At 60.4% G+C, this 27,613-nt stretch overlaps 2 protein-coding genes across 9 annotated transcripts; one reads left to right on the plus strand and one right to left on the minus strand.

Annotated features, from left to right (window-relative positions):
• Positions 1–947: 947 nt before the first annotated feature.
• USB1 (U6 snRNA biogenesis phosphodiesterase 1) lies at positions 948–14,031 on the minus strand. 5 transcript variants are annotated; one of them, XM_064160582.1, is made up of 8 exons: positions 13,865–14,031; positions 13,597–13,763; positions 11,775–11,958; positions 10,106–10,159; positions 7,053–7,158; positions 5,295–5,378; positions 4,547–4,647; positions 2,559–2,651 (listed from the first exon to the last, which is right to left on the minus strand). In XM_064160582.1, exons 1-8 carry the CDS (start codon positions 13,966–13,968, stop codon positions 2,642–2,644), a joined length of 810 nt encoding a protein of 269 aa, XP_064016652.1. In that variant the 5' UTR covers positions 13,969–14,031; the 3' UTR covers positions 2,559–2,641. The 5 variants fall into 5 exon arrangements, with proteins under 5 accessions (XP_064016651.1, XP_064016652.1, XP_064016655.1 ...); XM_064160581.1 differs by lacking the exon at positions 4,547–4,647 and having other exon boundaries at positions 948–2,651; XM_064160585.1 differs by lacking the exon at positions 5,295–5,378.
• A 409-nt stretch (positions 14,032–14,440) lies between these two features.
• ZNF319 (zinc finger protein 319) lies at positions 14,441–26,802 on the plus strand. Of its 4 annotated transcripts, none has more exons than XR_010306105.1 (3): positions 14,441–14,845; positions 21,990–24,855; positions 24,886–26,802. XR_010306105.1 is itself a non-coding variant. In XM_064160560.1 (2 exons), exon 2 carries the CDS (start codon positions 22,365–22,367, stop codon positions 24,090–24,092), a length of 1,728 nt encoding a protein of 575 aa, XP_064016630.1. In that variant the 5' UTR covers positions 14,441–14,845; positions 21,990–22,364; the 3' UTR covers positions 24,093–26,802. The 4 variants fall into 4 exon arrangements, 2 of the variants coding, with proteins under 2 accessions (XP_064016630.1, XP_064016632.1); XR_010306106.1 differs by having other exon boundaries at positions 21,990–24,665; positions 24,760–26,802; XM_064160560.1 differs by having other exon boundaries at positions 21,990–26,802.
• The last annotated feature ends 811 nt before the right edge of the window (positions 26,803–27,613 follow it).

Here is a 27,613-nt window from a genome sequence, read left to right on the forward strand (position 1 = left end):
GCCGGTCGCAAGCAGAGCAGAGCCGGGGCACGGCCGCGGGCACCGCCGGTCCCGAGCAGCGCGGGGGCCCTGCCCGTGCGCACCCTGCCTGCCACCTCACCCCCGCCGCCTGCAGCAGCCGCAGCTGCCCACCCACCACCGAACTTGGTCCCCGCGGCCCTGCTGCCCAGCCAGGAGCCGTCCCCCGCTCCGTGCCCGGGTCCTTATCGCGGGCTGGAGGGATAAAAGAGGGCGATGCGCCAAGCTGAGCCCTGCCAGGACCCGCGGTTGAGCATTAACCTGGCCGTGCCGGCTGCTAGTTTCGCTGCCAAGTCCCCCGGGGCTAAATCTATCTGCCCTTGGTTTGTTCTTTCCTGCCCCAAAACGCAGGCTCGGGAGGGCACAGTCACCCCCTCGCCCCCTCAGACTGCCTCCCGAGGCACGGAACGCATCCAGGTTGCAAGGGGACCCCTCAAAAGCTCATCCGAACTCCCCCCCCCGCAGACGCCTCCGACGACATCAGGTTGCTTCAGAGCCCCATCGAGGTTGACCTTGGATGTCTCCGGGGGATGAAGCCTCCACCGCCTCCCTGGGCAGCCTGTGCCAGTCTCTTCCCCACCCTCTCCGTGCACAACTCCCTCCTGATGCCCAACCTAACTCTGCCCTGCTGCACTCCCACACCATTGCCCCTGGTCCTATCCCCACAGCCCCTTCTGAACAGTCCCTCCCCAGCCTGCCTGCAGCTCCTCTTTGGATGCTGAAACCCAGCCCTGAGCTCTCCCTGGAACCTTCTCCTCTCCGAGCCTGGCTGACACTCAGGACCCGGTGCTGAGATGCTACCTCCTGGTGCAGGGACAGGCAGCACAGCCCCGAGCTCACAGACCTGCCCTGCAGGCATCCGAAGGCTGCGGGAACTCAGCGGCAGCTCAGCGAGGAGAGGGCTCAAATAACACCACCACGGGAACCGATTTGCCGCAAGAGGAGACAGATCTTTACTGCTCACAAGTCCCTGAAGTCTGTCACCAGACAGAGGTGGGATGAAAGGGTCAAGGTAGGACATCAGCATCCTGCCCTGAGTGCCTGAGAGGCTGCATCCAACCTCCCAGCAGGAAGAGGACTGGGAAGGTTTCTCCCAGGCTGCATCCAACCTCCCAGCAGGAAGAGGAGTGGGAAGGTTTCTGCCGAGGCTGCATCCAACCTCCCAGCAGGAAGAGGACTGGGAAGGTTTCTGCCAGGCTGCATCCAACCTCCCAGCAGGAAGAGGACTGGGAAGGTTTCTGCCAGGCTGCATCCAACCTCCCAGCAGGAAGAGGACTGGGAAGGTTTCTCCCAGGCTGCATCCAACCTTCCAGCAGGAAGAGGACTGGGAAGGTTTCTGCCAGGCTGCATCCAACCTCCCAGCAGGAACAGGACTGGGAAGGTTTCTCCCAGGCTGCATCCAACCTCCCAGCAGGAAGAGGACTGGGAAGGTTTCTCCCAGGCTGCATCCAACCTCCCAGCAGGAAGAGGACTGGGAAGGTTTCTCCCAGGCTGCATCCAACCTCCCAGCAGGAAGAGGACTGGGAAGGTTTCTCCCAGGCTGCATCCAACCTCCCAGCAGGAACAGGACTGGGAAGGTTTCTCCCAGGCTGCATCCAACCTCCCAGCAGGAACAGGACTGGGAAGGTTTCTCCCAGGCTGCATCCAACCTCCAAGCTGGAACAGGACTGGGAAGGTTTCTGCCGAGGCTGCATCCAACCTCCAAGCTGAAACAGGACTGGGAAGGTTTCTCCCAAGGCTGCACCCAACCTCCCAGCAGGAACAGGACAGGGAAGGTTTCTCCCAGGCTGCATCCAACCTCCCAGCAGGAAGAGGACTGGGAAGGTTTCTCCCAGGCTGCATCCAACCTCCCAGCAGGAAGAGGACTGGGAAGATTTCTCCCAGGCTGCATCCAACCTCCAAGCTGGAACAGGACTGGGAAGGTTTCTCCCAGGCTGCATCCAACCTCCCAGCAGGAAGAGGACTGGGAAGGTTTCTGCCCAGGCTGCATCCAACCTCCCAGCAGGAAGAGGACTGGGAAGGTTTCTGCCCAGGCTGCATCCAACCTCCCAGCAGGAAGAGGACTGGGAAGGTTTCTCCCAGGCTGCATCCAACCTCCCAGCAGGAAGAGGAGTGGGAAGGTTTCTGCCCAGGCTGCATCCAACCTCCCAGCAGGAAGAGGACTGGGAAGGTTTCTCCCAGGCTGCATCCAACCTCCCAGCAGGAAGAGGAGGACTGGGAAGGTTTCTCCCCAGGGATGAATTCCATCCAGCCCTGCCCAGGGCCATCGTGGCACCAGGGCTTGGAACAGGCTGCCCAGGGAAGTGCAGGAGTCACCAACACGAGTAGATGTGACAGGAGCAAGAGGTCGCAGAGGACTTTAGGTCTTTTGTCACCTTAATGGCTCTGTCGCAGAGGACTTGAGGTCTTTTGTCACCTTAATGGCTCTGGGAGGCTCAGAGGGAGCAGCCTGGAGCCTGCCATGCCCTCCCTCACCCGCGGGCACTGCCCTCTCTTGGCACCCAGCAGCGAGCTCCTCAGGAGCAGGAGCCCACCGAAACCCACCCCTGTGGCACACTCCTCTTGGGCAGCTCTTCATGCTTCGGTTGCTCCAGGCTGGGTCTCAAAGTCTCCCCTCCTGATTTCACCTTTTCCTGCGTGCACATTGGGCACAGAATCCCAGGAGGGTAGGGGTTAGACCCCTGGAGATCATCCAGTCCAAACCCCCTCTGCCAGAGCAGGAGCACCCAGGGCAGGGCACACAGGAACACATCCAGGTAGGGCTTGAAAGCCTCCAGAGCAGGAGACTCCACAACCTCTCTGGGCAGCCTGCTCCAGGGTTCCAGCACCCTCACACCAAACAAGTGGCTCCTCATGTTGAGGTGGAACTTTCTGGCTTCCAGTTTGGATCAAGTGCCTCCTGTCCAGGACACCACTGGAAAGAGCCTGGCCCCATCCTGACACCATTTGTAGCCACTGAGCAGGTCCCCTCTCAGCCTTCTCCTCTCCAGGCTCAACAGCCCCAGGGCTCTCAGCCTCTCCTCCTCAGACAGCTCTTCCAGTCCCTTCATCATCCTCACATCCTCTCTACACGGCAGCCTCACACCCTCCTCATGTCGAGGTGGAACCTGCTGGCTTCCAGCTTGTATCCAGTTGTCTTTGGGGCAGCACCCCCCAGAGCCTGGCACCTCCAGCCTGATCCCCACCCCTCAGCTATCAGGAGACACTGAGCAGGTCCCCTCTCAGCCTTCTCCTCTCCAGGCTCAACAGCCCCAGGGCTCTCAGCCTTCCTCCACAGCAGAGATGTTCCAGGCCCTTCATCATCCTCCCAGCTCAGATACTGCCATTTCTCTCCAGAGGCAGCAGCAGCAGGAGAGGGACAGAGGACAGGACCCAAGAGCTGGCTTGCAGCAGGGAGATGCTCTGGTGAGAGAGTCCAGCTCCAGGTTCTCACCTCTTTACTACTCCAAGCACACTCAGAGCCCTCCCCACCATCAGGCTCTGCTGTTTCCAACCACACTGCTCACTCTCAGCCCATTGCATCCCAGCACAGCCCTGCTTGGGTCAGTGTCTGTGGCTGGCTCCTTGCCCCAGGAACAAGGCATTCAAGAGGCCACACTCAGAGCCCTCCCCACCATCAGGCTCTGCTATTTCCAGCCACACTGCTCACTCTCAGCCCATTGCATCCCAGAACAACCCTGCTTGGGTCTGTCTGTGGCTGGCTCTTCATTCCAGGAACAAGAGGCCACACTCAGAGCCCTCCCTACAATCAGGCTCTGCTGTTTCCAACCACACTGCTCACTCTCAGCCCATTCCATCCCAGCACAGCCCTGCTTGGGTCAGTGTCTGGCTCTTCACCCCAGGAACAAGGCATTCAAGAGGCCACTCTGAAGAACTCCCACACTGTCTCTTCAGCACCAGCTTCCCACCCTACCTTATTCCTCCTTCTCACTCTACCTTCTTCCTCCTTCCCAGTCTACCTTCTTCCTCCTTCCCAGTCTACCTTCTTCCTCCTTCCCAGTCTACCTTCTTCCTCCTTCCCACCCAACCTTCTTCTCAGTCTACCTTCTTCCTCCTTCCCACCCAACCTTCTTCCTCCTTCCCACCCAACCTTCTTCCTCCTTCCCACCAGGCACTGATGGCTTCTCAGAGAGACTTATTTGGGGGGAGAGGGAGGTGTTGGTGGTGGTTTGTTGTGTCTGTGTTTTTTTCTCCCCCACCCAACTCAGCAGCAATCAGCATCCGTGGGTCGGTTGGAACCACCAAATGCTGACTGCAGCACAGAGGAGGCAAAAACTGCCTCAAAGCATCACTTTTGTTTTCCCCCCTTCAGCCAGCAACTCCAAACTTGGAAGCAGCCCCAAGTGGAGGCCAAGAGACATCTCCCCAGCCAGAGATGCTGAGCCAGCAAGGGGAGCGTAGGAGGTTGAGCCATGGCCCTTCAGAGCTGCTGTGCTGGAGAATGGTCCTTTGTTGAGCTGGATGGGCCTGGAGGTGGTGCTGGGGGTGGTTCTGAAAGGCACAGTCCCCCCCCCTCACTGGCTTCTACCTCAAGGGGAAGGAGAAGTGCTTGTTGCCTGACTTGCAGCGGACTTCCTCCCAGGGGATGCGCAGCAGCAGCGCCGAATCCTCAAAGCCATCCACCAGCTCCTGTGAAAGAGGTGCAAGGAGTTGGCAGGAGGAGGCTGGAGCTGGCCAGGGGACAGTCAGAAGCATCTTCTCTGGAGCAAATCAGAGGTGAGGTCTCTGGAGGGGGATTTAACTCACGCTTGCCTATCGCCCTGAAATGCTTCTCTGCTTTCAACTCATAGAATCAGGGAAGGGTTTGGGTTGGAAAAGGTCTCTGAGGTCATCCAGTGCAAAGCAGCAACCCAACTCCACACCATGGGCATCAAAGCCTGGCCACACCTTCCTGCAACACCTCCACCACCTCCCTGGGCAGCCTGTGCCAAGCCCTGACCACTCTGGCACCAAAGGAATTCTTCCTCCTCTCCAACCTAATCCTGCCCTGGGCAGCCTCTGCCCATCCCTGACCACTCTGGCACCAAAGGAACCTTCCTCCTCTCCAACCTAAGCCTCCCCTGGGCAGCCTGTGCCAAGCCCTGACCACTCTGGCACCAAAGGAATTTGTCCTCCTCTCCAACCTAAGCCTGCCCTGGGCAGCCTCTGCCCATCCCTGACCACTCTGGCACCAAAGACATTTTTCCTCCTATCCAACCTAAGCCCAACTGAGGAGAATTTGCCACTCTGCAGCCTCAGCAGCCCAGCTCTGCTCTTTCCCCTTTGAGGACACACACCTGGAGCTCCTGCAGACACTGCCCTTCCAGTTTGCCAGACAGGTCCCCAACACACCAGGCCAAGCTGATATGGAATGATGGGTCCTAAAGATAAAAAGAGGGACCAGATGGTGAGGGTTCAAAGGAGGCTTTGACCAAAACATGAGGCCAGAAAGGGAGATTTGTGTGTTAGAGGTAGAAGGGTCCTGCAGCTAGGAGCCCACTCTGCCAGGGGGACCAGTTGCAGAGGGTATATGGACGATGCTGGAGGTAAGAGGGAGTCCTGAGCTCCCCATTCCAGCCTTATTGGACACCAGTGGGCAAGGCTGCCTGGTTCCCAACCTCTCTGTGGTCAGCTCAGCATTTCCAGCTGCACAGAGAACCTCTCCTGGAGTGGGTAGGTGGGAGTCACTTCTGCATAACCCACAGGAGACCCCTGGGGTCTTAGCTTTGCAGAGAGAGGAAATCAGGGCTTGGCCTTTCAACAGCTGTCCCCAAAGCTGGGAGGAAGCAAAGTGCCCCAGGAGGCTGCACAAGAAAGAAGAACAAGCATCACTCCCAGTCCCACAGTGCTCATCCTCAGCCCATTCCATCCCAGTGCAGCCCTGCTGGGGTCAGTGCCTGTGCCTGGCTCACCACCCCAGCAGCAAGGCCTGTAAGAGGCCACTCTCCTGCACAGGACATCGGAGCCACAGAGGGTTAGGGGCTGGAAGGGACCTCCAAAGCTCCCTCAGGCTCCTCCTCACCGAGCTGAAGAGCCTCAAGTCCCTCAGGCTCCTCCCTCAGTCCCCTTAGGCTCCTCCCTCAGGTCCCTCAGGCTCCTCCTCATGGAGCTGAGCATCCTCAGCCCCTCAGGCTCCTCCTCATGGAGCTGAGCATCCTCAGACCCCTCAGGCTCCTCCTCATGGAGCTGAGCATCCTCAGACCCCTCAGGCTCCTCCTCATGGAGCTGAGCATCCTCAGCCCCTCAGGCTCCTCCTCATGGAGCTGAGCATCCTCAGGTCCCTCAGGCTCCTCCCTCAGTCCCCTCAAACTCCTCCCTCAGTCCCCTCAGGCTCCTCCTCACCGAGCTGAGCATCCTCAGGTCCCTCAGGCTCCTCCTCATGGAGCTGAGCATCCTCAGACCCCTCAGGCTTCTCCTCACCGAGCTGAGCATCCTCAGGTCCCTCAGGCTCCTCCCTCAGTCCCCTCAAACTCCTCCCTCAGGTCCCTCAGGCTCCTCCTCACCGAGCTGAGCATCCTCAGGTCCCTCAGGCTCCTCCTCATGGAGCTGAGCATCCTCAGGTCCCTCAGGCTCCTCCTCACCGAGCTGAGCATCCTCAGGTCCCTCAGGCTCCTCCTCATGGAGCTGAGCATCCTCAGGCCCCTCGGGCTCCTCCTCATGGAGCTGAGCATCCTCAGGCCCCTCAGGCTCCTCCTCATGGAGCTGAGCATCCTCAGGCCCCTCAGGCTTCTCCTCACCGAGCTGAGCATCCTCAGGTCCCTCAGGCTCCTCCCTCAGTCCCCTCAAACTCCTCCCTCAGGTCCCTCAGGCTCCTCCTCACTGAGCTGAGCATCCTCAGCCCCTCAGGCTCTCCCCTCCCTTTAATCACTTGGATCATTATCAGGGGCCCAGAAGCCACAGACCCGGGGCAGTTCCCCACATCCAGAGGGGCCCAGAAGAGACCATTCCAGAGCCTCACCTCCCTGCTCCTGTTTCACTTTGAGGTGAGCATCTGAAGGACCTCTGACACCTCAGGAGCAGCAGGGAAGCTCATTCCCTTGGCAGAACCTCCTCACCTTATAGAATGTAGGAAGGTCAAACTCCTCCAGGACTCTGTCCACCTCTGAGACCAGCTCCAGCAGCTGGAAATGCCCAGCAGAGATCTCCAAACCAATGAAGGTCCTAAAGGAAGCCAAGGAGACACCAAGCAGGTGTAAAGCATCCTTGGCTCTGCATTCCTACTGCCTCCCTACCAGAAGAGGATTGCAGGAATGCCAAGTTCCAGGATGCTGACCTTAATTGGGAAGTAAAGCAAGAAAGGAGGATGTGGGAGCAAGGAGAAGCTACAATGGATGAGCTCAGCACCTTTTTGGGACAGGAAAACTCCTTTCCCAAGCCAAGGATCAACCAAGGGATGCTAAGGGTTGGGAGATCATCCACTCTGGAGATCACCCAGTCCAACCTCCCTGTCAAAGCAGGAGCACCCAGGGCAGGGCACACAGGAACACATCCAGGTAGGGCTTGAAAGCCTCCAGAGAAGGAGACTCCACAGCTTCTCTGGGCAGCCTGCTCCAGGGTTCCAGCACCCTCACACCAAACAAGTTTCTCCTCCTGTTAGAATCATAGAATCAAACATGTTGGAAGAGACCTCCAAGATCATCCAGTCCAACCTAGGGGACTAGGCTGAGGTGAAACCTCCTGGCTTCCAGTTTGGATCAAGTGCCTCCTGTCCAGGACACCACTGGAAAGAGCCTGGCCCCATCCTGACACCATTTGTAGCCACTGAGCAGGTCCCCTCTCAGCCTTCTCCTCTCCAGGCTAACCAGCCCCAGGGCTCTCAGCCTTCCTCCTCAGACAGCTCTTCCAGTCCCTTCATCATCCTCACATCCTCTCTACATGGCAGCCTCACACCCTCCTCATGTCGAGGTGGAACCTGCTGGCTTCCAGCTTGTATCCAGTTGTCTTTGGGGCAGCACCCCCCAGAGCCTGGCACCTCCAGCCTGATCCCCACCCCTCAGCTATCAGGAGACACTGAGCAGGTCCCCTCTCAGCCTTCTCCTCTCCAGGCTAACCAGCCCCAGGGCTCTCAGCCTTCCTCCACAGCAGAGATGTTCCAGGCTCTTCATCACCCTCACAGCTCAGAGACTGCCCTTTCTCTCCAGAGGCAGCAGCAGCAGGAGAGGGACAGAGGACAGGACCCAAGAGCTGGCTTGCAGCAGGGAGATGCTCTGGTGAGAGAGTCCAGCTCCAGGTTCTCACCTCTTTACTACTCCAAGCACACTCAGAGCCCTCCCCACAATCAGGCTCTGCTATTTCCAACCACACTGCTCACTCTCAGCCCATTCCATCCCAGCACAGCCCTGCTTGGGTCAGTGTCTGTGGCTGGCTCTTCACCCCAGGAACAAGAGGCCACACTCAGAGCCCTCCCCACAATCAGGCTCTGCTATTTCCAACCCTTTCCAGTCCCTTCATCATCCTCATAGCCTCTGTTAAGACACTCTCCAACATTTCCCTGCCTCTCTTTCAAGTGGGGAGCCCAGAACTGGACACAGTACTCCAGATGAAGCCTCCTCAGGGCAGAGTAGAGGGGCAGAAGAACCTCCCTCGACCTGCTGGCCACACTGAATGCATCCCAGTGTCAGCAGAGCACTGTGCAGGGCAGGAGCTGCAGGCAGCAGGCAGAACTTGCTGGAAGGGTTTTTATGGCAGGAGAGGAAGCAAGGATTGGGAAGTCCCCAGCTGGAGAGAGATGACAAATAGGTACCTCCTCGAGGAGTGTCTGGATGATGCTTTCCAGACTCTAGGAAGGGAAGGGGGAAGCCCAAGTCTCACTCAGGGGCCACTTCATGCTGGCTCATGGCTGTCATGGGTGAGCTTGCCACACTCAGCAACTTCCCCCTGCTTTAATCACCTCTGCTTTGACACTTCAGCTACTTCATGGAAACACAATCACAGAACCCACTGGGCTGGAGGGGATCTCTTAGAGGTCATCTAGTCCAACTCCCCCACCCCCCTTCATGACATTCAGCATGGCCAAGTGGAAGGTCCTGCACCTGGGTGGGTGCAGTCCCAGGCACAGCTCCAGGCTGAGTGGGGAATGGCTGAGAGCAGCCCTGAGGAACAGGACCTGGGGGTGTGGGGTGAGGAAAAGCTCAGCAGGAGCTGAGAGCAGCTCTGAGGAACAGGACCTGGGGGTGTGGGGTGAGGAAGAGCTCAACAGGAGCTGAGAGCAGCTCTGAGAAACAGGACCTGGGGGTGTGGGGTGAGGAAAAGATCAACAGGAGCTGAGAGCAGCTCTGAGAAACAGGACCTGGGGGTGTGGGGTGAGGAAAAGATCAACAGGAGCTGAGAGCAGCTCTGAGGAACAGGACCTGGGGGTGTGGGGTGAGGAAAAGATCAACAGGAGCTAAGAGCAGCTCTGAGGAGCAGGACCGTGGGGTGTGGGGTGAGGAAGAGCTCCACAGGAGCCTGCAGTGTGAGTGCAGCCCAGACACAACCCTGTGCTGGGCTGCAGCCAGAGCAGTGTGGGCACAGGGCAAGGGAGGGGATTCTGCCCCTTGGCTCTGCTCTCCTCACACCCCACCTGCAGTCCTGGGGGCAGTTCTGCAGCCCCCAGCACAAGCAGGACATGGAAGTGTTGGAGCCAGTCCAGAGGAGGCCACCAAGATGCTGAGAGGGCTGCAGCAGCTCTGCTCTGAGCACAGGCTGAGAGAGTTGGGAGCCTGGAGAGGAGAAGGCTTGGAGGAGACCTTGGAGTGGCCTTGCAGGAGCTGAAGGAGGCTACAGGAAGGCTGGGGAGGGACTGGTGACAAGGTCTGGGCATGAGAGGAGGAGGAGGAATGGGTTTGAAGTGGCAGAGAGGAGACTGAAACTGATGTAGGCAAAGGGTTCTTGGCAGTGAGGGTGGTGAGAGCCTGGCACAGGTGGTGAGACACTGGCACAGGTTGCCCAGGGAGGTTGTGGAGCACAGAAGCACAGAATGTGATCTAGAGCCTCTAGACACAAGGAGGGGGAGGGAAGCCTCTAGAGACAAGGAGGTGGGAGGGAAGCCTCTAGAGACAAGGTGACACTTCCCACCCAGCCAGCATCTTGCTCATGTCTCTGCCCAGCAGGCAGCCTGCCAGCTTACCTGGTTTTGTTTTCATTGGTGTAAACCTTCACTTGGTCAGCCACACAGAAAAACCTGAAGCAAGAAAGATCCTATTTTCAGATGGTGACCAAAACACCCAAACCAACAAAACCAAACCCCAGAAGGGGAGGAAAGGACAGGATTTCTACCAAGCTGTGGAAAACAGAGGCAAAAGTGTGCTGCCATCAGGGCACCCCCTTGTGCTGTCATTACAAGACCTTGTAAATAGTCCCTCCTCTGGAGCAGGGCATTGAGTCCAGCAGCAGGGAGGCTGCAGGTGGCAGCAAGCCAGGAGCAGCTGTGGAGCTGTTGGAGGGCAGCAGAGCCCTGCAGAGGGACCTGGGCAGGCTGCATGGGTGGGCAGAGGCCAAGGGGATGAGAGTGAAGAAGGCCAAGGGCAGGTTGTGCACTTTGGCCACAGCAGCCCCAAGCAGCAGTGCAGGCTGGGGCCAGAGGGGCTGAGAGCAGGCAGGCAGAGAGGGCCCTGGCGGTGCTGTGAGAGAGCAGCTGCAGAGGAGGCAGCAGTGTGCCCAGGTGGGCAGCAGAGCCAGTGGCAGCCTGGGCTGGCTCAGGAGCAGTGTGGGCAGCAGCACAAGGGAGGTTCTTGTGCCCCTGTGCCCAGCCCTGCTCAGGCCAGCCCTGGAGTGCTGTGTCCAGCTGTGGGCTCCTGAATTGCAGAGAGAAGTTGCAGTACTGGAAGGTGTCCACAGGAGGGCGACAAAGCTGTGAGGGGCCTGGAGCAGAGCCCTGAGAGGAGAGGCTGAGGGAGCTGGGGGGGTGCAGGCCTGCAGCAGAGGAGGCCTCAGGGCAGAGCTGATTGCTGCCTGCAGCTGCCTGCAGGGAGGCTGTAGCCAGGTGGGGTTGGGCTCTGGTGCCAGGCAGGCAGCAGCAGCAGAAGGGGCCCCAGGCTGAAGCTGTGGCAGGGCAGGTGTGGGCTGGCTGTGAGGAGGAAGCTGCTGGCAGAGAGAGTGATTGGCACTGGCATGGGCTGCCCAGGGAGGTGGTGGAGTGGCCGTGGCTGGAGGGGTTGGAGCCAAGGCTGGCTGGGCACTGAGTGCCATGGTGTGGTTGTTTGGGCAGGGCTGGGTGCTAGGTTGGCACTGAGTGCCATGCTCTGGTTGTTTGGGCAGGGCTGGGTGCTAGGTTGGCACTGAGTGCCATGGTGTGGTTGTTTGGGCAGGGCTGGGTGCTAGGTTGGCACTGAGTGCCATGGTGTGGTTGTTTGGGCAGGGCTGGGTGCTAGGTTGGCACTGAGTGCCATGGTGTGGTTGTTTGGGCAGGGCTGGGTGCTAGGTTGGCACTCAGTGCCATGGTGTGGTTGGTTGGGCAGGGCTGGGTGCTAGGTTGGCACTGAGTGCCATGGTGTGGTTGTTTGGGCAGGGCTGGGTGCTAGGTTGGCACTGAGTGCCATGGTGTGGTTGTTTGGGCAGGGCTGGGTGCTAGGTTGGCACTGAGTGCCATGGTGTGGTTGTTTGGGCAGGGCTGGGTGCTAGGTTGGCACTGAGTGCCATGGTGTGGTTGTTTGGCCAGGGCTGGGTGCTAGGTTGGCACTGGCTGAGCTGGGAGCTCTCCTCTCCCCTGCCCGTTTCCATGGTTCCATGACACCAGCACACAGCGCTGGACCCCGCGGGCCGGGGCAGGCTGCGGCGCCCCCTGCGCAGGTCCCTACCTGTGGAACGCGGCCAGGCGCTGCCGCAGGCGGCGGACGAAAGGCTCTATCCAGTGGTAGCGCAGCACCACGCACTGCGAGAGGCTGAGGTGGAACCGCTCCGCGGCAGCCAGCGACGGGACGTGGGTGCGGGCGTGGGCGAGCAGCAGCTCCAGCAGCTCCACGAACTCCTCCCGGGCCCTGTCTGCGGGGCACAGCTGCCTCAGAGCAGGCACCCCCCCACCGGGGACCGGCAGAGCAGAGCATCAGAGGATCCAGCAGGTTGGAAGAGAGCTCCGTGCTCAACCAGTGCCAACCTAGCACCCAGCCCTGCCCAACCAACCACACCATGGCACTCAGTGCCAACCTAGCACCCAGCCCTGCCCAAACAACCACACCATGGCACTCAGTGCCAACCTAGCACCCAGCCCTGCCCAAACAACCACACCATGGCACTCAGTGCCAACCTAGCACCCAGCCCTGCCCAAACAACCACACCATGGCACTCAGTGCCAACCTAGCACCCAGCCCTGCCCAAACAACCACACCATGGCACTCAGTGCCAACCTAGCACCCAGCCCTGCCCAAACAACCACACCATGGCACTCAGTGCCAACCTAGCACCCAGCCCTGCCCAAACAACCACACCATGGCACTCAGTGCCAACCTAGCACCCAGCCCTGCCCAAACAACCACACCATGGCACTCAGTGCCCAGCCAGCCTTGGCTCCAACCCCTCCAGCCACAGCCACTCCACCACCTCCCTGGGCAGCCCATGCCAGTGCCAATCACTCTCTCTGCCAGCAGCTTCCTCCTCACAGCCAGCCCACACCTGCCCTGCCACAGCTTCAGCCTGGGGCCCCTTCTGCTGCTGCTGCCTGCCTGGCACCAGAGCCCAACCCCACCTGGCTACAGCCTCCCTGCAGGCAGCTGCAGGCAGCAATCAGCTCTGCCCTGAGCCTCCTCTGCTGCAGCCTGCACCCCCCCAGCTCCCTCAGCCTCTCCTCTCAGGGCTGTGCTCCAGGCCCCTCACAGCTTTGTCGCCCTCCTGTGGACACCTTCCAGTACTGCAACTTCTCTCTGCAATTCAGGAGCCCACAGCTGGACACAGCACTCCAGGGCTGGCCTGAGCAGGGCTGGGCACAGGGGCACAAGAACCTCCCTTCTCCTGCTGCCCACACTGCTCCTCAGCCAGCCCAGGATGCCACTGGCTCTGCTGCCCACCTGGGCACACTGCTGCCTCCTCTGCAGCTGCTCTCTCACAGCACCCCCAGGGCCCTCTCTGCCTGCCTGCTCTCAGCCCCTCTGGCCCCAGCCTGCACTGCTGCTTGGGGCTGCTGTGGCCAAAGTGCACAACCTGCCCTTGGCCTTCTTCACTCTCATCCCCTTGGCCTCTGCCCACCCATGCAGCCTGCCCAGGTCCCTCTGCAGGGCTCTGCTGCCCTCCAACAGCTCCACAGCTGCTCCTGGCTTGCTGCCACCTGCAGCCTCCCTGCTGCTGGACTCAATGCCCTGCTCCAGAGCATCCATAAAGACATTGCCCAGGCCTGTGCCCAGCACTGCTCCCTGGGGCACACCACCGGTGCCAGCTGCCAGCTGCCTGTGTCCCCATTCACCACCACTCTCTGTGCCCATCCCTCCAGCCGCTTCCTGCCCCAGCCCAGAGTGACTCTGCCCAAGCCATGAGCTGCCAGCTGTGCCAGGAGCTGCTTGCGGCAGGCAGCGCCAAAGGCTTTGCCCAAGATGCCCGCAGGGCTTCCTCTCCTGGCCGCGCACCGCCCGCTCCCCGGGCTGCGTCCCGCCCTTGCCCTCCCGGTCCCGCCCCGGGGCCGCCGGTACCTACAGGGCAGGTAGACGTGCGTGGCCCAATTGCCCCGCTGGTGCGGGAAGCTGCGGACGCGGCCACCGTGCCGAGAGCTGTCGTCCTCCACCAGCTCCTCCGCTCCCGGATCGCCCGGCAGCCCGGCGGGGACGGGCAAACGGGGGCGGCCGCCGCCGCCGCCGCCGCCGCTGCTGCGAGAAGGCAAGAGGAGGGTGAGGAAGAGGACGAGGAGGAAGGCCTCGCGTTCCCCGCCCGGCCCCGCTGGCTGCCGCTGCCCGGTCGCACCCACCTGGCCTCGGGAGGATGCTGCGCGGCACCACCGGCGCCGCCGCTCCGGTGCTCTCCGTCCTCCTCTTCCTCCGAGCTGCTGTACCCTACCAGCGCGGCCCTCATGGCCTCGCCGCGTCCTTCCGGGGCGCTGTCGGGGCCGGCGCCGGTAGCGGCAGGCGGCGGCGCTGTTGTCGGCGCGGCCCGGCAGGGGGCAGCCGCCGCGGCCCGCCCCGCCCCGCCCCCCCCTCCGCCGCCGCCGCCGCCGCCGCCGCCGCGGCCGGGCCGCTCCGCTCCGCTCTTCTCCCGCACCCCGCGGCCGCCTCCCGCTCTCCCGGCACCGGCGCCGCTTTCCCTTCCCTTCCTCTCGGCTCCCGCCGCTCAGGGCAGCGCGGGGCTGGGGCGCAGCCGGTAGGCCGCGGCGGTACCGGCGGGCAGCGAGCTGACAGCGGCCTCCCGCCGCAGCGGAGGGGCCCGGCCGCCGCCGCCGCCGCTACCGCCCTTTGTGTGGGCCTCGCCGGGCCGGCGGCGGCCCCGAGCGGGCAGAGGACACCCCCGCTCCGTCCCACGCCAGCGCAGGGCCTCCCGGCGCGGCGGCATTGGCGGCGGTGAAGGCCTCGGGGCGCCGCCGCCGCCGCTGCCGCCGTTTATCCGGAGGCTCCGTCCCATGGGGAGAGGCGAAGGGCGGGACGGGGCTCGCCGCGGGCTGCGGCGCTGGCCGCTGCCCTCCGGTCTGCCCGGCCGCGTCCCGCGTCCCGCGGCGGCTCCGGTTCGGCGCTGAGAGGCCTGCCCGGTGGCGGCCGGCGAGGGGGCAAGGCGGGAGGCTGAACGGACCATGCCGGTGCAGGCCGTGCCTCGGGCCGCCGCTCCGCTTTGAAACTGCCTCCGCTTCCCCGGCTCGTCTCCTTACATGCTTGGCGTTCCCCACCGCCCACGGAGCCATGAGTTAGGCTCGGAGCTGGAGCCCGCTCGGTTACCCGCCCGGAGCCTTCGGTAAGCCGAGGTTGGTATTCGTTAAGGCTCGCCCGGTGGAGGAAGGGCTGAGCTGCCCGGCCCCGTTAGCCCGCACGCCCCGGGATGCTGGCGCCGTTGGGTTGCTCCTGCCGCGGATTAACGTTGCCCCGGGGGGGAGGAAGGTGGTGGCTGAGCTGTGCTGGGTGAGGTTCTGCGTCCCGGCGGGGTTGGGTGCTGGGTAGGGTAGGTGCGAGCCCTGCGCGGTCAAGGGAGCGTAGGAGAAGAGAGGAGCTCCTGTGGTAGGGTAAGGATGGGGAATGTGGGGCGTGGTGCTGCCCGAAATGTGCCCCTGGGCACAGTCAGGCAGTGTGCCCTTAGGTCTGGTGCTTTCCACGCTGGGGAGGGTGAGGGGGGGTTAGTGCGAGGAGGTGAGGGGCCTGGAGCACAGCCCTGTGAGGAGAGGCTGAGGGAGCTGGGGGGGTGCAGCCTGCAGCAGAGGAGGCTCAGGGCAGAGCTGATTGCTGCCTGCAGCTGCCTGCAGGGAGGCTGTAGCCAGGTGGGGTTGGGCTCTGGTGCCAGGCAGGCAGCAGCAGCAGAAGGGGCCCCAGGCTGAAGCTGTGTCAGGGCAGGTGTGGGCTGGCTGTGAGGAGGAAGCTGCTGGCAGAGAGAGTGATTGGCACTGGCATGGGCTGCCCAGGGAGGTGGTGGAGTGGCCGTGGCTGGAGGGGTTGGAGACAAGGCTGGCTGGGCACTGAGTGCCATGGTGTGATTGTTTGGGCAGGGCTGGGTGCTAGGTTGGCACTGAGTGCCATGGTGTGGTTGGTTGGGCAGGGCTGGGTGCTAGGTTGGCCCTGAGTGCCATGGTGTGGTTGGTTGTCTAGGGCTGGGTGCTAGGTTGGCACTGAGTGCCATGGTGTGGTTGTTTGGGCAGGGCTGGGTGCTAGGTTGGCACTGAGTGCCATGGTGTGGTTGGTTGGGCAGGGCTGGGTGCTAGGTTGGCACTGAGTGCCATGGTGTGGTTGCTTGCCCAGGGCTGGGTGCTAGGTTGGCACTGAGTGCCATGGTGTGGTTGTTTGGGCAGGGCTGGGTGCTAGGTTGGCACTGAGTGCCATGGTGTGGTTGGTTGGGCAGGGCTGGGTGCTAGATTGGCACTGAGTGCCATGGTGTGGTTGTTTGGGCAGGGCTGGGTGCTAGGTTGGCACTGAGTGCCATGGTGTGGTTGGTTGGGCAGGGCTGAGTGCTAGGTTGGGTTGGATGAGTTCAGAAGTCTCTTCCAACCTGCCTGATCCTATGATTCTCTGTTGGGAATTGGCTTTCCCTGATGCTCCTTAGCACTTAGATTTAAACACAGCAGACACTGCCCTGGAAGACAAAGGTTTTCCTTCTCCTGGCTGAGGGCAGGGGGGCTGGCACAGAAGTGGCTGTGCTTTTGAGAGGCAAGGGACCTGTGGCACTCAATGCTTCCTCTTAGCAAGGCCTGCTCCTTCCCTCTCCTCTGAGGTGTGCTGGCAGTGCTGCTGTCTGCTGCTCGCTGCTGGGTTTTACTCTGCAGCTGGTGAGGGTTCTGTGGCACTGTGGAAGTTGGTAAGGGACGTGTGGCACTCAGTGCTGCTGCTGGGTATTAGTCTGCAGTTGGTAAGGGACGTGTGGCACTGTGGAAGTTGGTAAGGGACCTGTGGCACTCAGTGCGGCTGCTGGGTTTTGCTCTGCAGCTGGTGAGGGTCCTGTGGCACTGTGGAAGTTGGTAAGGGACCTGTGGCACTCAGTGCAGCTGCTGGGTTTTGCTCTGCAGCTGGTGAGGGTCCTGTGGCACTGTGGAAGTTGGTAAGGGACCTGTGGCACTCAGTGCGGCTGCTGGGTTTTGCTCTGCAGCTGGTGAGGGTCCAGTGGCACTGTGGAAGTTGGTAAAGGACGTGTGGCACTCAGTGCTGCTGCTGGGTGTTAGTCTGCAGTTGGTAAGGGACGTGTGGCACTGTGGAAGTTGGTAAGGGACGTGTGGCACTCAGTGCTGCTGCTGGGTTTTACTCGCAGCTGGTGAGGGTCCTGTGGCACTGGAAGTTGGTAAGGGACCTGTGGCATTCAGTGCTGCTCCTGTCTGCTGCTCGCTGCTGGGTTTTGCTCTGCAGCTGGTGAGGGTCCTGTGGCACTGTGGAAGTTGGTAAAGGACGTGTGGCACTCAGTGCTGCTGCTGGGTGTTAGTCTGCAGTTGGTAAGGGTCCTGTGGCACTGTGGAAGTTGGTAAGGGATGTGTGGCACTGTGGAAGTTGGTAAGGGACGTGTGGCACTGTGGAAGTTGGTAAGGGACGTGTGGCACTGTGGAAGTTGGTAAGGGACCTGTGGCACTGTGGAAGTTGGTAAGGGACGTGTGGCACTGTGGAAGTTGGTAAGGGACGTGTGGCACTGTGGAAGTTGGTAAGGGACCTGTGGCACTGTGGAAGTTGGTAAGGGACGTGTGGCACTGTGGAAGTTGGTAAGGGACGTGTGGCACTCAGTGCTGCTGCTGGGTTTTACTCTGCAGCTGGTGAGGGTCCTGTGGCACTGTGGAAGTTGGTAAGGGACGTGTGGCACTCAGTGCTGCTGCTGGGTATTAGTCTGCAGTTGGTAAGGGACGTGTGGCACTGTGGAAGTTGGTAAGGGACGTGTGGCACTGTGGAAGTTGGTAAGGGACGTGTGGCACTGTGGAAGTTGGTAAGGGACGTGTGGCACTGTGGAAGTTGGTAAGGGACGTGTGGCACTGTGGAAGTTGGTAAGGGACGTGTGGCACTGTGGAAGTTGGTAAGGGACGTGTGGCACTCAGTGCTGCTGCTGGGTTTTACTCTGCAGCTGGTGAGGGTCCTGTGGCACTGTGGAAGTTGGTAAGGGACGTGTGGCACTCAGTGCTGCTACTGGGTATTACTCTGCAGCTGGTGAGGGTCCTGTGGCACTGTGGAAGTTGGTAAAGGACGTGTGGCACTCAGTGCTGCTGCTGGGTGTTAGTCTGCAGTTGGTAAGGGACGTGTGGCACTGTGGAAGTTGGTAAGGGACCTGTGGCACTCAGTGCTGCTGCTGGGTTTTACTCTGCAGCTAGTGAGGGTCCTGTGGCACTGGAAGTTGGTAAGGGACCTGTGGCATTCAGTGCTGCTCCTGTCTGCTGCTCGCTGCTGGGTTTTGCTCTGCAGCTGGTGAGGGTCCTGTGGCACTGTGGAAGTTGGTAAAGGACGTGTGGCACTCAGTGCTGCTGCTGGGTGTTAGTCTGCAGTTGGTAAGGGTCCTGTGGCACTGTGGAAGTTGGTAAGGGATGTGTGGCACTGTGGAAGTTGGTAAGGGACGTGTGGCACTGTGGAAGTTGGTAAGGGACGTGTGGCACTGTGGAAGTTGGTAAGGGACGTGTGGCACTGTGGAAGTTGGTAAGGGACCTGTGGCACTGTGGAAGTTGGTAAGGGACGTGTGGCACTGTGGAAGTTGGTAAGGGACGTGTGGCACTGTGGAAGTTGGTAAGGGACGTGTGGCACTGTGGAAGTTGGTAAGGGACCTGTGGCACTGTGGAAGTTGGTAAGGGACGTGTGGCACTGTGGAAGTTGGTAAGGGACGTGTGGCACTCAGTGCTGCTGCTGGGTTTTACTCTGCAGCTGGTGAGGGTCCTGTGGCACTGTGGAAGTTGGTAAGGGACGTGTGGCACTCAGTGCTGCTGCTGGGTATTAGTCTGCAGTTGGTAAGGGACCTGTGGCACTGTGGAAGTTGGTAAGGGACGTGTGGCACTGTGGAAGTTGGTAAGGGACGTGTGGCACTGTGGAAGTTGGTAAGGGACGTGTGGCACTGTGGAAGTTGGTAAGGGACGTGTGGCACTGTGGAAGTTGGTAAGGGACGTGTGGCACTCAGTGCTGCTGCTGGGTTTTACTCTGCAGCTGGTGAGGGTCCTGTGGCACTGTGGAAGTTGGTAAGGGACGTGTGGCACTCAGTGCTGCTGCTGGGTATTAGTCTGCAGTTGGTAAGGGACGTGTGGCACTGTGGAAGTTGGTAAGGGACGTGTGGCACTGTGGAAGTTGGTAAGGGACGTGTGGCACTGTGGAAGTTGGTAAGGGACGTGTGGCACTGTGGAAGTTGGTAAGGGACCTGTGGCACTCAATGCTGCTGCTGGGTATTAGTCTGCAGTTGGTAAGGGACGTGTGGCACTGTGGAAGTTGGTAAGGGACGTGTGGCACTCAATGCTGCTGCTGTCTGCTGCTTGCTGCTGGGCTTTGCTCTGCAGTTGGCACCAGCTTTTGCTCTGCAGTTGGCACCAGCTTTTGCTCTGCAGTTGGCACCAGCTTTTGCTCTGCAGTTGGCACCAGGTTTTGCTGGACATCTCTAGAGAATAAAATGGAGCTTTCCAGTGAGCAAAACTCTGGTGGTGCCCTATAGCAAGGGCACCTCTAGTGCAGGTTGTTTGGCTCCAGGGTGCTTTTAGTCCACAGTTTGGTGTAAGAGACTGAGCCTAAGCCATTGCTTTAAAGAGACTGAGCCTAAACCATTGCTTTAAAGAGACTGATCCCAAGCCATTGCTTTAAAGAGACTGAGCCTAAGCCATTGCTTTAAAGAGACTGAGCCCAAACCATTGCTTTAAAGAGACTGAGCCTAAACCATTGCTTTAAAGAGACTGATCCCAAGCCATTGCTTTAAAGAAACTGAGCCTAAACCATTGCTTTAAAGAGACGGATCCCAAGCCATTGCTTTAAAGAGACTGAGCCTAAGCCATTGCTTTAAAGAGATTGAGCCTAAGCCATTGCTTTAAAGAGACTGAGCCTAAATCATTGCTTTAAAGAGACTGAGCCTAAATCATTGCTTTAAAGAGACTGATCCCAAGCCATTGCTTTAAAGAGACTGAGCCTAAGCCATTGCTTTAAAGAGACTGATCCCAAGCCATTGCTTTAAAGAGACTGATCCCAAGCCATTGCTTTAAAGAGACTGATCCCAAGCCATTGCTTTAAAGAGACTGATCCCAAGACATTGCTTTAAAGAGACTGAGCCTAAACCATTGCTTTAAAGAGACTGATCCCAAGCCATTGCTTTAAAGAGACTGAGCCTAAACCATTGCTTTAAAGAGACTGAGCCTAAGCCATTGCTTTAAAGAGATTGAGCCTAAGCCATTGCTTTAAAGAGACTGAGCCTAAATCATTGCTTTAAAGAGACTGAGCCTAAATCATTGCTTTAAAGAGACTGATCCCAAGCCATTGCTTTAAAGAGACTGAGCCTAAACCATTGCTTTAAAGAGACTGAGCCTAAACCATTGCTTTAAAGAGACTGAGCCTAAACCATTGCTTTGATGCTGCCTTGATCTCCACAGAGAGTGCTGGGCATGATTGCTGCAGGTGCTGCATTGCCAAGGTGAACCTTGCCTTGAACTCTCTTCCCAGTGTCCAAGTGCTTCCCAGAGCAAAGGTGCATCCTTTGGGTGATGCTGTGCTTGACACCCAAAGCAGAGCTGCTTCTGGGTGGGTGTTTTGGCTGCGTTGAGGTCAGGTTGAGGTTTCCTTTTGATAGGGGTTTAAATTTAACCCTGTGGTTTGTTGGTTGTACCTCAAGCTTGTGCTGAGTGACTGCTTGGGGGTTGTGAAGATGATCAGAGGGGCTGGAGAACCTCCCCTGTGTGGGGAGAGGCTGGGAGAGTTGAAGCTGTTCAGCCTGGAGAAGAGAAGGGTCCAGGGAGCCCCTTAGAGCAGCCTGAAGAGGGGCTAAGGAGAGATGAGGAAGGACTTTGGTCAAGGGCTGCCAGTGCCAGAATGAGGGAGAATGGCTTTGAGCTGGGGGAAGGGAGATTGAGAGTGGAGATGAGGGAGAAGTTGTTGGCAGTGAGGGTGGGGAGAGGCTGGCACAGGTTGCCCGGGGAGCTTGTGGAGCACAGAGACACAGTGAGGGTGGGGAGAGGCTGGCACAGGTTGTCCAGGGAGGTTGTGGAGCACAGAGGCACAGTGAGGGTGGTCAGAGCCTGGCACAGGTTGCCCAGGGAGTTTGTGGAGCAGAGACACAGGGAGGGTGGGCAGAGCCTGGCACAGGTTGCCCAGGGAGGTTGTGGAGCACAGACACAGTGAGGGTGGGGAGAGACTGGGCACAGGTTGCCCAGGGAGGTTGTGGAGCAGAGACACAGTGAGGGTGGGCAGAGCCTGGCACAGGTTGCCCAGAGAGGTTGTGGAGCACAGAATCACCCAATGTGATCAGAGATCACATTGGGTGATTCTGTGCTCCTCAACCTCCCTGGAGGTGTTCAAGACCAGGTTGGTTGAGGCCCTGAGCCCCCTGTGCTGGTGAGAAGTGATGCCCCTGCCCACAGCAGGGTGGTTGGCACTGGCTGATCTGGTAGATCCCTTCCAGCCCAACCCATTTAGTGTTCTGAGGCAGCACTCGCAGGGGGAATGTGAGATCCAATGACCAACAGCTTACAGAGTGGGACCGGGGCTGCCTAGCGGGGGACCGGAGCTGCCTAGGAGGGGACCGGGGCTGCCTGGAGGGGACCGGGGCTGCCTAGCGGGGGACCGGGGATGCCTAGGAGGGGACCGGGGCTGCCTAGGGGAGGACCGGGGCTGCCTAGGAGGGGTCCGGGGCTGCCTAGGGTGGGACCGGGGCTGCTTAGGGGAGGACCGGGGCTGCCTGGGGGAGGACCGGGGCTGCCTGGGGGAGGACCGGGGCTGCCTGGGGGAGGACCGGGGCTGCCTGGGGGAGGACCGGGGCTGCTTAGGGGGGGACCGGGGCTGCCTAGGGGAGGACGGGGGCTGCCTAGGGGAGGACGGGGGCTGCCTAGCGGGGGGACCGGGGCTGCCTAGGGGAGGACCGGGGCTGCCTAGGGGAGGACCGGGGCTGCCTAGGAGGGGACCGGGGCTGCCTAGGAGGGGACCGGGGCTGCCTGGGGGAGGACCGGGGCTGCCTAGGGTGGGACCGGGGCTGCCTGGAGGGGAGGACCGGGGCTGCCTAGGGGGGACCGGGGCTGCCTGAGCACACAGCTCAAATGCATGCCAGGCTGTGTGGCTGGGCAGAGCCTGATCCTTTCCGGGGCTGAGCAGCCCTGGTTGCAGGCCCTTTGCACACCCCCAAGGGGGCTTTGATTCTGGTTGGCTCCCTCACCCAGGCTTCCCTGTAGGGATGCAGAGGAGCTGTTGGTAGGGAGGAGGAGGCTTGCTAGAGCTGCACATCCTTCTGCCCTCACCTGACATCAGCTGTCTCGTTGTTTTTGCCCCTTGCAGAGAGAGCTGCTCCCTGGGCTTCCTCCCTTGCCCTTCCTAGATGTGAACCAGCACAAGCCTCATCTCTTCCAGGCTCTCCCTCCTGTTGTTTTGCTTTCTTTTTGGTTCTGTCCAAAAGAGGAAAAGCCAAACCCAAATCACTCCATCAAGAACTTGTGCCGATCTAAGGGCTGCAGAGTCTTGGTCCCACCTTTGTGGTTGTTTTTTTGGCCTTCCCAAGCTCTTGGGCTGTGGTTTTTTTTTATCCTTCGTGGGATCGACCACAGGGAACAGTTAGGATCTTGATTCCTTTGGATTTTCCTTCTCACTCTGGAAGCTTTTCCTCCCAAGAAGCCGAAGCTGTCGCCTCTGAACTCCCTCGTTCTCTTCCCAAGCATGTCAGAAAGCTGGCAGCAGCCACCACAGCAGCAACCGCAGCAGCAACCACCACCGCCGCCGCCGCCGCCGCAGCAGCACCACGCAGGGGCTGCCTCCCTCCCGGAGCACTCCATCCCGCCCAGCACCGCCGACAACCCCTTGGGATGCGCCGTCTATGGCATCCTGCTCCAGCCGGATCCGGGCTTGCAACACCACCAGCACGCCCCCATCCAAGCCGGGGAACCCTCCCATAAGTGCGGCGTCTGCGGCCACGACCTCGCCCACCTCACCAACCCTCACGAGCACCAGTGCTTGCCGGGTCACGACCGCTCTTTCCAGTGTACCCAGTGCCTGAAGATCTTCCACCAGGCCACCGACCTCCTGGAGCATCAGTGCATCCAGGTGGAGCAGAAGCCCTTCGTCTGCGGCGTCTGCAAGATGGGCTTCTCCCTCCTGACCTCGCTGGCCCAACACCACAACGTCCACAACGGCAACGCCATGAAGTGTTCCATCTGCGAGAAGACCTACAAACCCCCCGAGGTGGAACCCTCACAACCCACCCCGGACCCCTCGGAGAAACCTTACAGCTGCTCCATCTGCCAGAAGACCTTCAAGCACCTCTCGGAGCTGTCCCGCCACGAACGCATCCACACGGGCGAGAAGCCTTACAAGTGCACCCTGTGCGACAAGAGCTTCAGCCAGTCCTCCCACCTGGTGCACCACAAACGCACCCACAGCTCCGAGCGGCCCTACAAGTGCACCGTCTGCGAGAAGACCTTCAAGCACCGCTCCCACCTGGTGCGCCACATGTACGCCCACTCCGGCGAGCACCTCTTCAAGTGCAACGTCTGCGAGCTGCACTTCAAAGAGTCCTCCGAGCTGCTGCAGCACCCTTGCACCCCCAGCGGGGAGCGCCCCTTCCGCTGCGGCGAGTGCCAGAAAGCCTTCAAGCGGCCCTCGGACCTGCGGCAGCACGAGCGGACGCACAGCGAGGAGCGGCCCTTCAAGTGCGACCTCTGCCAGATGAGCTTCAAGCAGCAGTACGCCCTCATGCGCCACCGCCGCACGCACAAGGCCGAGGAGCCCTTCAAGTGCAACCTCTGCGAGAAGGCCTTCGTGCAGCCCTCCCACCTGCTCTACCACCAGCACGTGCACGGCATCGAGAACCTCTTCAAGTGCAACGCCTGCCAGAAGGGCTTCAACCAATCCTCCGAGCTGCTGCGCCACAAGTGCGTGGCGCAGGGCGCTGCGGGCGCCGCCGCCGTTGCCGTTGCCGCCGCCGCCGCCGCCGAGCGGCCCTTCAAGTGCGCCGTCTGCAGCAAGGCTTACAAGCGCGCCTCGGCCCTGCAGAAGCACCAGCTGGCTCACTGCGCCGAGAAGCCCCTCAAGTGCACCCTCTGCGAGAGACGCTTCTTCTCCTCCTCCGAGTTCGTCCAGCACCGCTGCGACCCGGCTCGGGAGAAACCCCTCAAGTGCCCCGACTGCGAGAAGCGCTTCAAGTACGCCTCGGACCTGCAGCGCCACCGGCGCGTCCACACGGGCGAGAAGCCCTACAAGTGCCCCTCCTGCGAGAAGGCCTTCAAGCAGCGTGAGCACCTCAACAAGCACCACGGCGTGCACGCCCGCGAGCAGCAGTACAAGTGCATGTGGTGCGGGGAGCGCTTCCTGGACCTGGGCTTGCTGCAGGAGCACAGCGTCCAGCATACGGCCGAGGGAGCTTACCAAGTGGCCACCTGCTTGCCCTGAGCTTCCTTCCCGCCTCGCCCCGGAGCGGGGGTGGGGGTGGGTGGGTGGCGGGGAGCCCCTCGGAGGCTTGCGGCTGGCGTGGGATCGGAGGAGGGTTGGTAGGGGGTTGGAAAGGGACCTCTGGGGATCGGTGAGGCTGATCTTTGCCGCCCCCTGCCCGCAGCGGGACTGTGGAATCCAGCGCGAGGTAGCGCGGGAAGGGGGATTGGAAAGGCTCCGGAGGAGGAGGAGGAGGAGGCTGGAAAGGCTCTAGAGGAGGAGGAGGCTCAAAAGGCTCCAGAGGAGGAGGAGGATGCTGGAAAGGCTCCAGAGGAGGAGGAGGAGGCTGGAAAGGCTCTAGAGGAGGAGGAGGAGGAGGCTGGAAAGGCTCCAGAGGAGGAGGAGGAGGCTGGAAAGGCTCTAGAGGAGGAGGAGGAGGAGGCTGGAAAGGCTCTAGAGGAGAAGGATGAAAGGCTCTAGAGGAGGAGGCTGGAAAGGCTCTAGAGGAGGAGGAGGCTCAAAAGGCTCTAGAGGAGGAGGCTGAAAGGCTCTAGAGGAGAAGGCTCAAAAGGCTCTAGAGGAGGAGGCTGAAAGGCTCTAGAGGAGGAGGCTCAAAAGGCTCTAGAGGAGGAGGCTGAAAGGCTCTAGAGGAGGAGGCTGAAAGGCTCTAGAGGAGAAGGCTCAAAAGGCTCTAGAGGAGGAGGCAGAAAGGCTCTAGAGGAGGAGGCTCAAAAGGCTCGAGGAGGCTGGAAAGGCTCTAGAGGAGAAGGAGGAGGCTGGAAAGGCTCTAGAGGAGGAGGGGGAGGCTCAAAAGGCTCTAGAGGAGGAGGATGAAAGGCTCTAGAGGAGGAGGCTGGAAAGGCTCTAGAGGAGGAGGAGGAGGCTGGAAAGGCTCTAGAGGAGGAGGATGCTGGAAAGGCTCCAGAGGAGGAGGCTGGAAAGGCTCTAGAGGAGGAGGAGGAGGCTCAAAAGGCTCTAGAGGAGGAGGCTGGAAAGGCTCTAGAGGAGGAGGGGGAGGCTGGAAAGGCTCTAGAGGAGGAGAAGGAGGAGGCTGAAAAGCTCTAGAGGAGGAGGCGTCTCAAAAGGCTCTAGAGGAGGAGGCTGGAAAGGCTCTAGAGGAGGAGAAGGAGGAGGCTGAAAAGCTCTAGAGGAGGAGGCGTCTCAAAAGGCTCTAGAGGAGGAGGCTGGAAAGACTCTAGAGGAGGAGGCGGCGGCTCAAAAGGCTCTAGAGGAGGAGGCTCAAAAGGCTCTAGAGGAGGAGGAGGCTGGAAAGGCTCTAGAGGAGGAGGCTCAAAAGGCTCCAGAGGAGAAGGTTCAAAAGGCTCCAGAGAAAGGGATGCTCCTGAGCCTGCCTCGGCCTCTCCCTGCCGTTGTAGATGGCCTCCGGGGTGTCTGGGAGAAGGGGGGGGGCTGGGGATGGTGTGCAGGGAGGTGAACTTTCCTCTGGCCTCCCGCGGTGGATGTGCTGCCTGTGCCACAGGGAAGTGGGGGTGCAGGATGGGGTGAGAGGGTCAAGGGAGTGGAGAGGAAAGGAGGGAGGTGGGGAGAGGGAGGCAGCGATGCCTGCAGTTGCCTGTATCCGGTGCTGGGAGCTCAGCTGCTCACGGGCAGTCCCTTTTCCCCTGCCCTGCCTGGCAGGGTCAGCAGGCAGGGCTGGCTGTGACTCCTCCCGGAGAGGGCTTGGGAGCAAGGCAGAGCCAACCCCTCCCTTCTGCCGGGGTGTGCTGCTGGGCAGGGAAGCAGCAGAAGCCTGCCGCTGGGCAGGGAAGCAGCAGAAGCCTGCCGCTGGGCAGGGAAGCAGCAGAAGCCTGCTGCTGGCATCTCCCAGCTCTCTTGGGCACTAAGCTGACTCCAGAGGAGCGTTTCAGCTCCTTAGCGTTCGGCTGACTGCCCCAACCTGCCCTGCCCTGCCCTGCCCTGCCCTGCCCTGCCCTGCCCTGCCCTGCTCTGCCACCTTGCTGGAAAGGGAAAAGCCATGGGGGCTGCACAGCTCCAATAAAACAAGCACTTTGGCACTGCTGCCTTGCCAGGCACTGGCTGGGCACCCTCTGCCAGGCTCCCTGAGCCAGCCTGCCCCATCCCTGCCAGGCAGCACGGGGAAGAGCAGCAAGCAGCATGGCAAGGAGAGAGAGAGAGAGGAAGCCTCTGTGCCCTCCTCCTGGCTGACAGCCTGGCATTGAAGAGCTACTCCTTGAGGCACCTCAGCTCTCCCTGCCAAGACTTATTCCATCCCCACCCTGCCCCCCCCCCCAGGCCCCTTCCTCCTTTGTGCAGCTCGGGGCCATTGGTGTAACCTCTCTAAGGGTGGGGGCAAGCCGAGGGCAGTGCCAACACTAAAGGGTGAGACACTACTAACCCCCACCCACAACAGCCAGGGCATGCCCGCAGTGCCCGGGGGTAAGCCACGCCTGTGCCAAGGCCTTGGGGGGGGGGGAGTCTGATTTGCTGGAGGGGTTGTGTGTGGGGGGGAGAGAGGGGGATGGGGAACCAGAGCGAGCCAGGAGAAGTCTTTGTGGCCTCCGTGGGGTGGAGAAGGTTAAGGGTGAAAGAAGTGGATTCTATTTTCTCTCTTGCAGGAGTTCTGTTTTGGGTGGGTTGGGGTTTTTTTTTTTCCTCCCCCCCTCCCCCCCCTCCTTTTGCTCTTTCTTTTACCCCCTTCTGTATTTTTTCAGGTTTTGCACAGTTCTTGTACACATCACTTCAAAAATAAACTCTTTTTTCCATCCCTCTCCCTACCCTCAGCAAGGTCAATGCAGCCCCCCCCCAGGTGGGGTTTGCCCCCCCCAGGTGGGGTTTGCCCCTCAGGTGGGTTTTGCCCCTCAGGTGGGTTTTGCCCCTCAGGTGAATTTTGCCTCCCAGGTGGTGTTTGCCCCTCAGGTGGTGTTTCCCCCTCAAGTGAGTTTTCCCTCCCTGGTGGTGTTTTCCCTCCCTGGTGGTGTTTTCCCCCCCAGGTGATGTTTGCCCCCCAGGTGGGTTTTGCCTCCCAGGTGGTGTTTGCCCCTCAGGTGGTGTCTCCCCCTCAAGTGAGTTTTGCCTCCCTGGTGGTGTTTGCCCCCCAGGTGGGTTTTGCCCCCCAGATGGGTTTTTACCTCCCTGGTGGTGTTTTCCCTCCCTGGTGGTGTTTTGCCCCCCTGGTGGTGTTTTGCCCCCCAGGTGGATTTTGCCCCCCTGGTGGTGTTTGCCCCCCAGGTGGTGTTTGCCCCCCTGGTGGTGTTTGCCCCCCAGGTGGGTTTTGCCCCCCAGGTGGTGCTTGCCCCTCAGGGCTCTAAGCTGGCTTCTCCTGACCGAGTGAGTCCCCTTCTTGATCTGTTAAGTGCTTTGGAGGGCTCAGTCTGCCCCTGTCTGTCTTCAGAGGTGGATAGAAGGGGTTGGGTTGGAAAGGATCTTCACAAGATCAGCTAATTCCAAGCCCCCTGCCGTGGGCATCTCTCACCAGCCCAAGGTGCTCAAGGACTCATCCAGCCTGGTCTGGAATGCCTCCAGGCAGAGGGCATCCACAGACTCCCTGGGCAACCTGTGCCAGGCTCTGCCCACCCTCGCTG

The sequence above is a fragment of the Pogoniulus pusillus genome, chromosome 20, assembly GCF_015220805.1.
Source record: "Pogoniulus pusillus isolate bPogPus1 chromosome 20, bPogPus1.pri, whole genome shotgun sequence".
NCBI lineage: Eukaryota > Metazoa > Chordata > Aves > Piciformes > Lybiidae > Pogoniulus > Pogoniulus pusillus.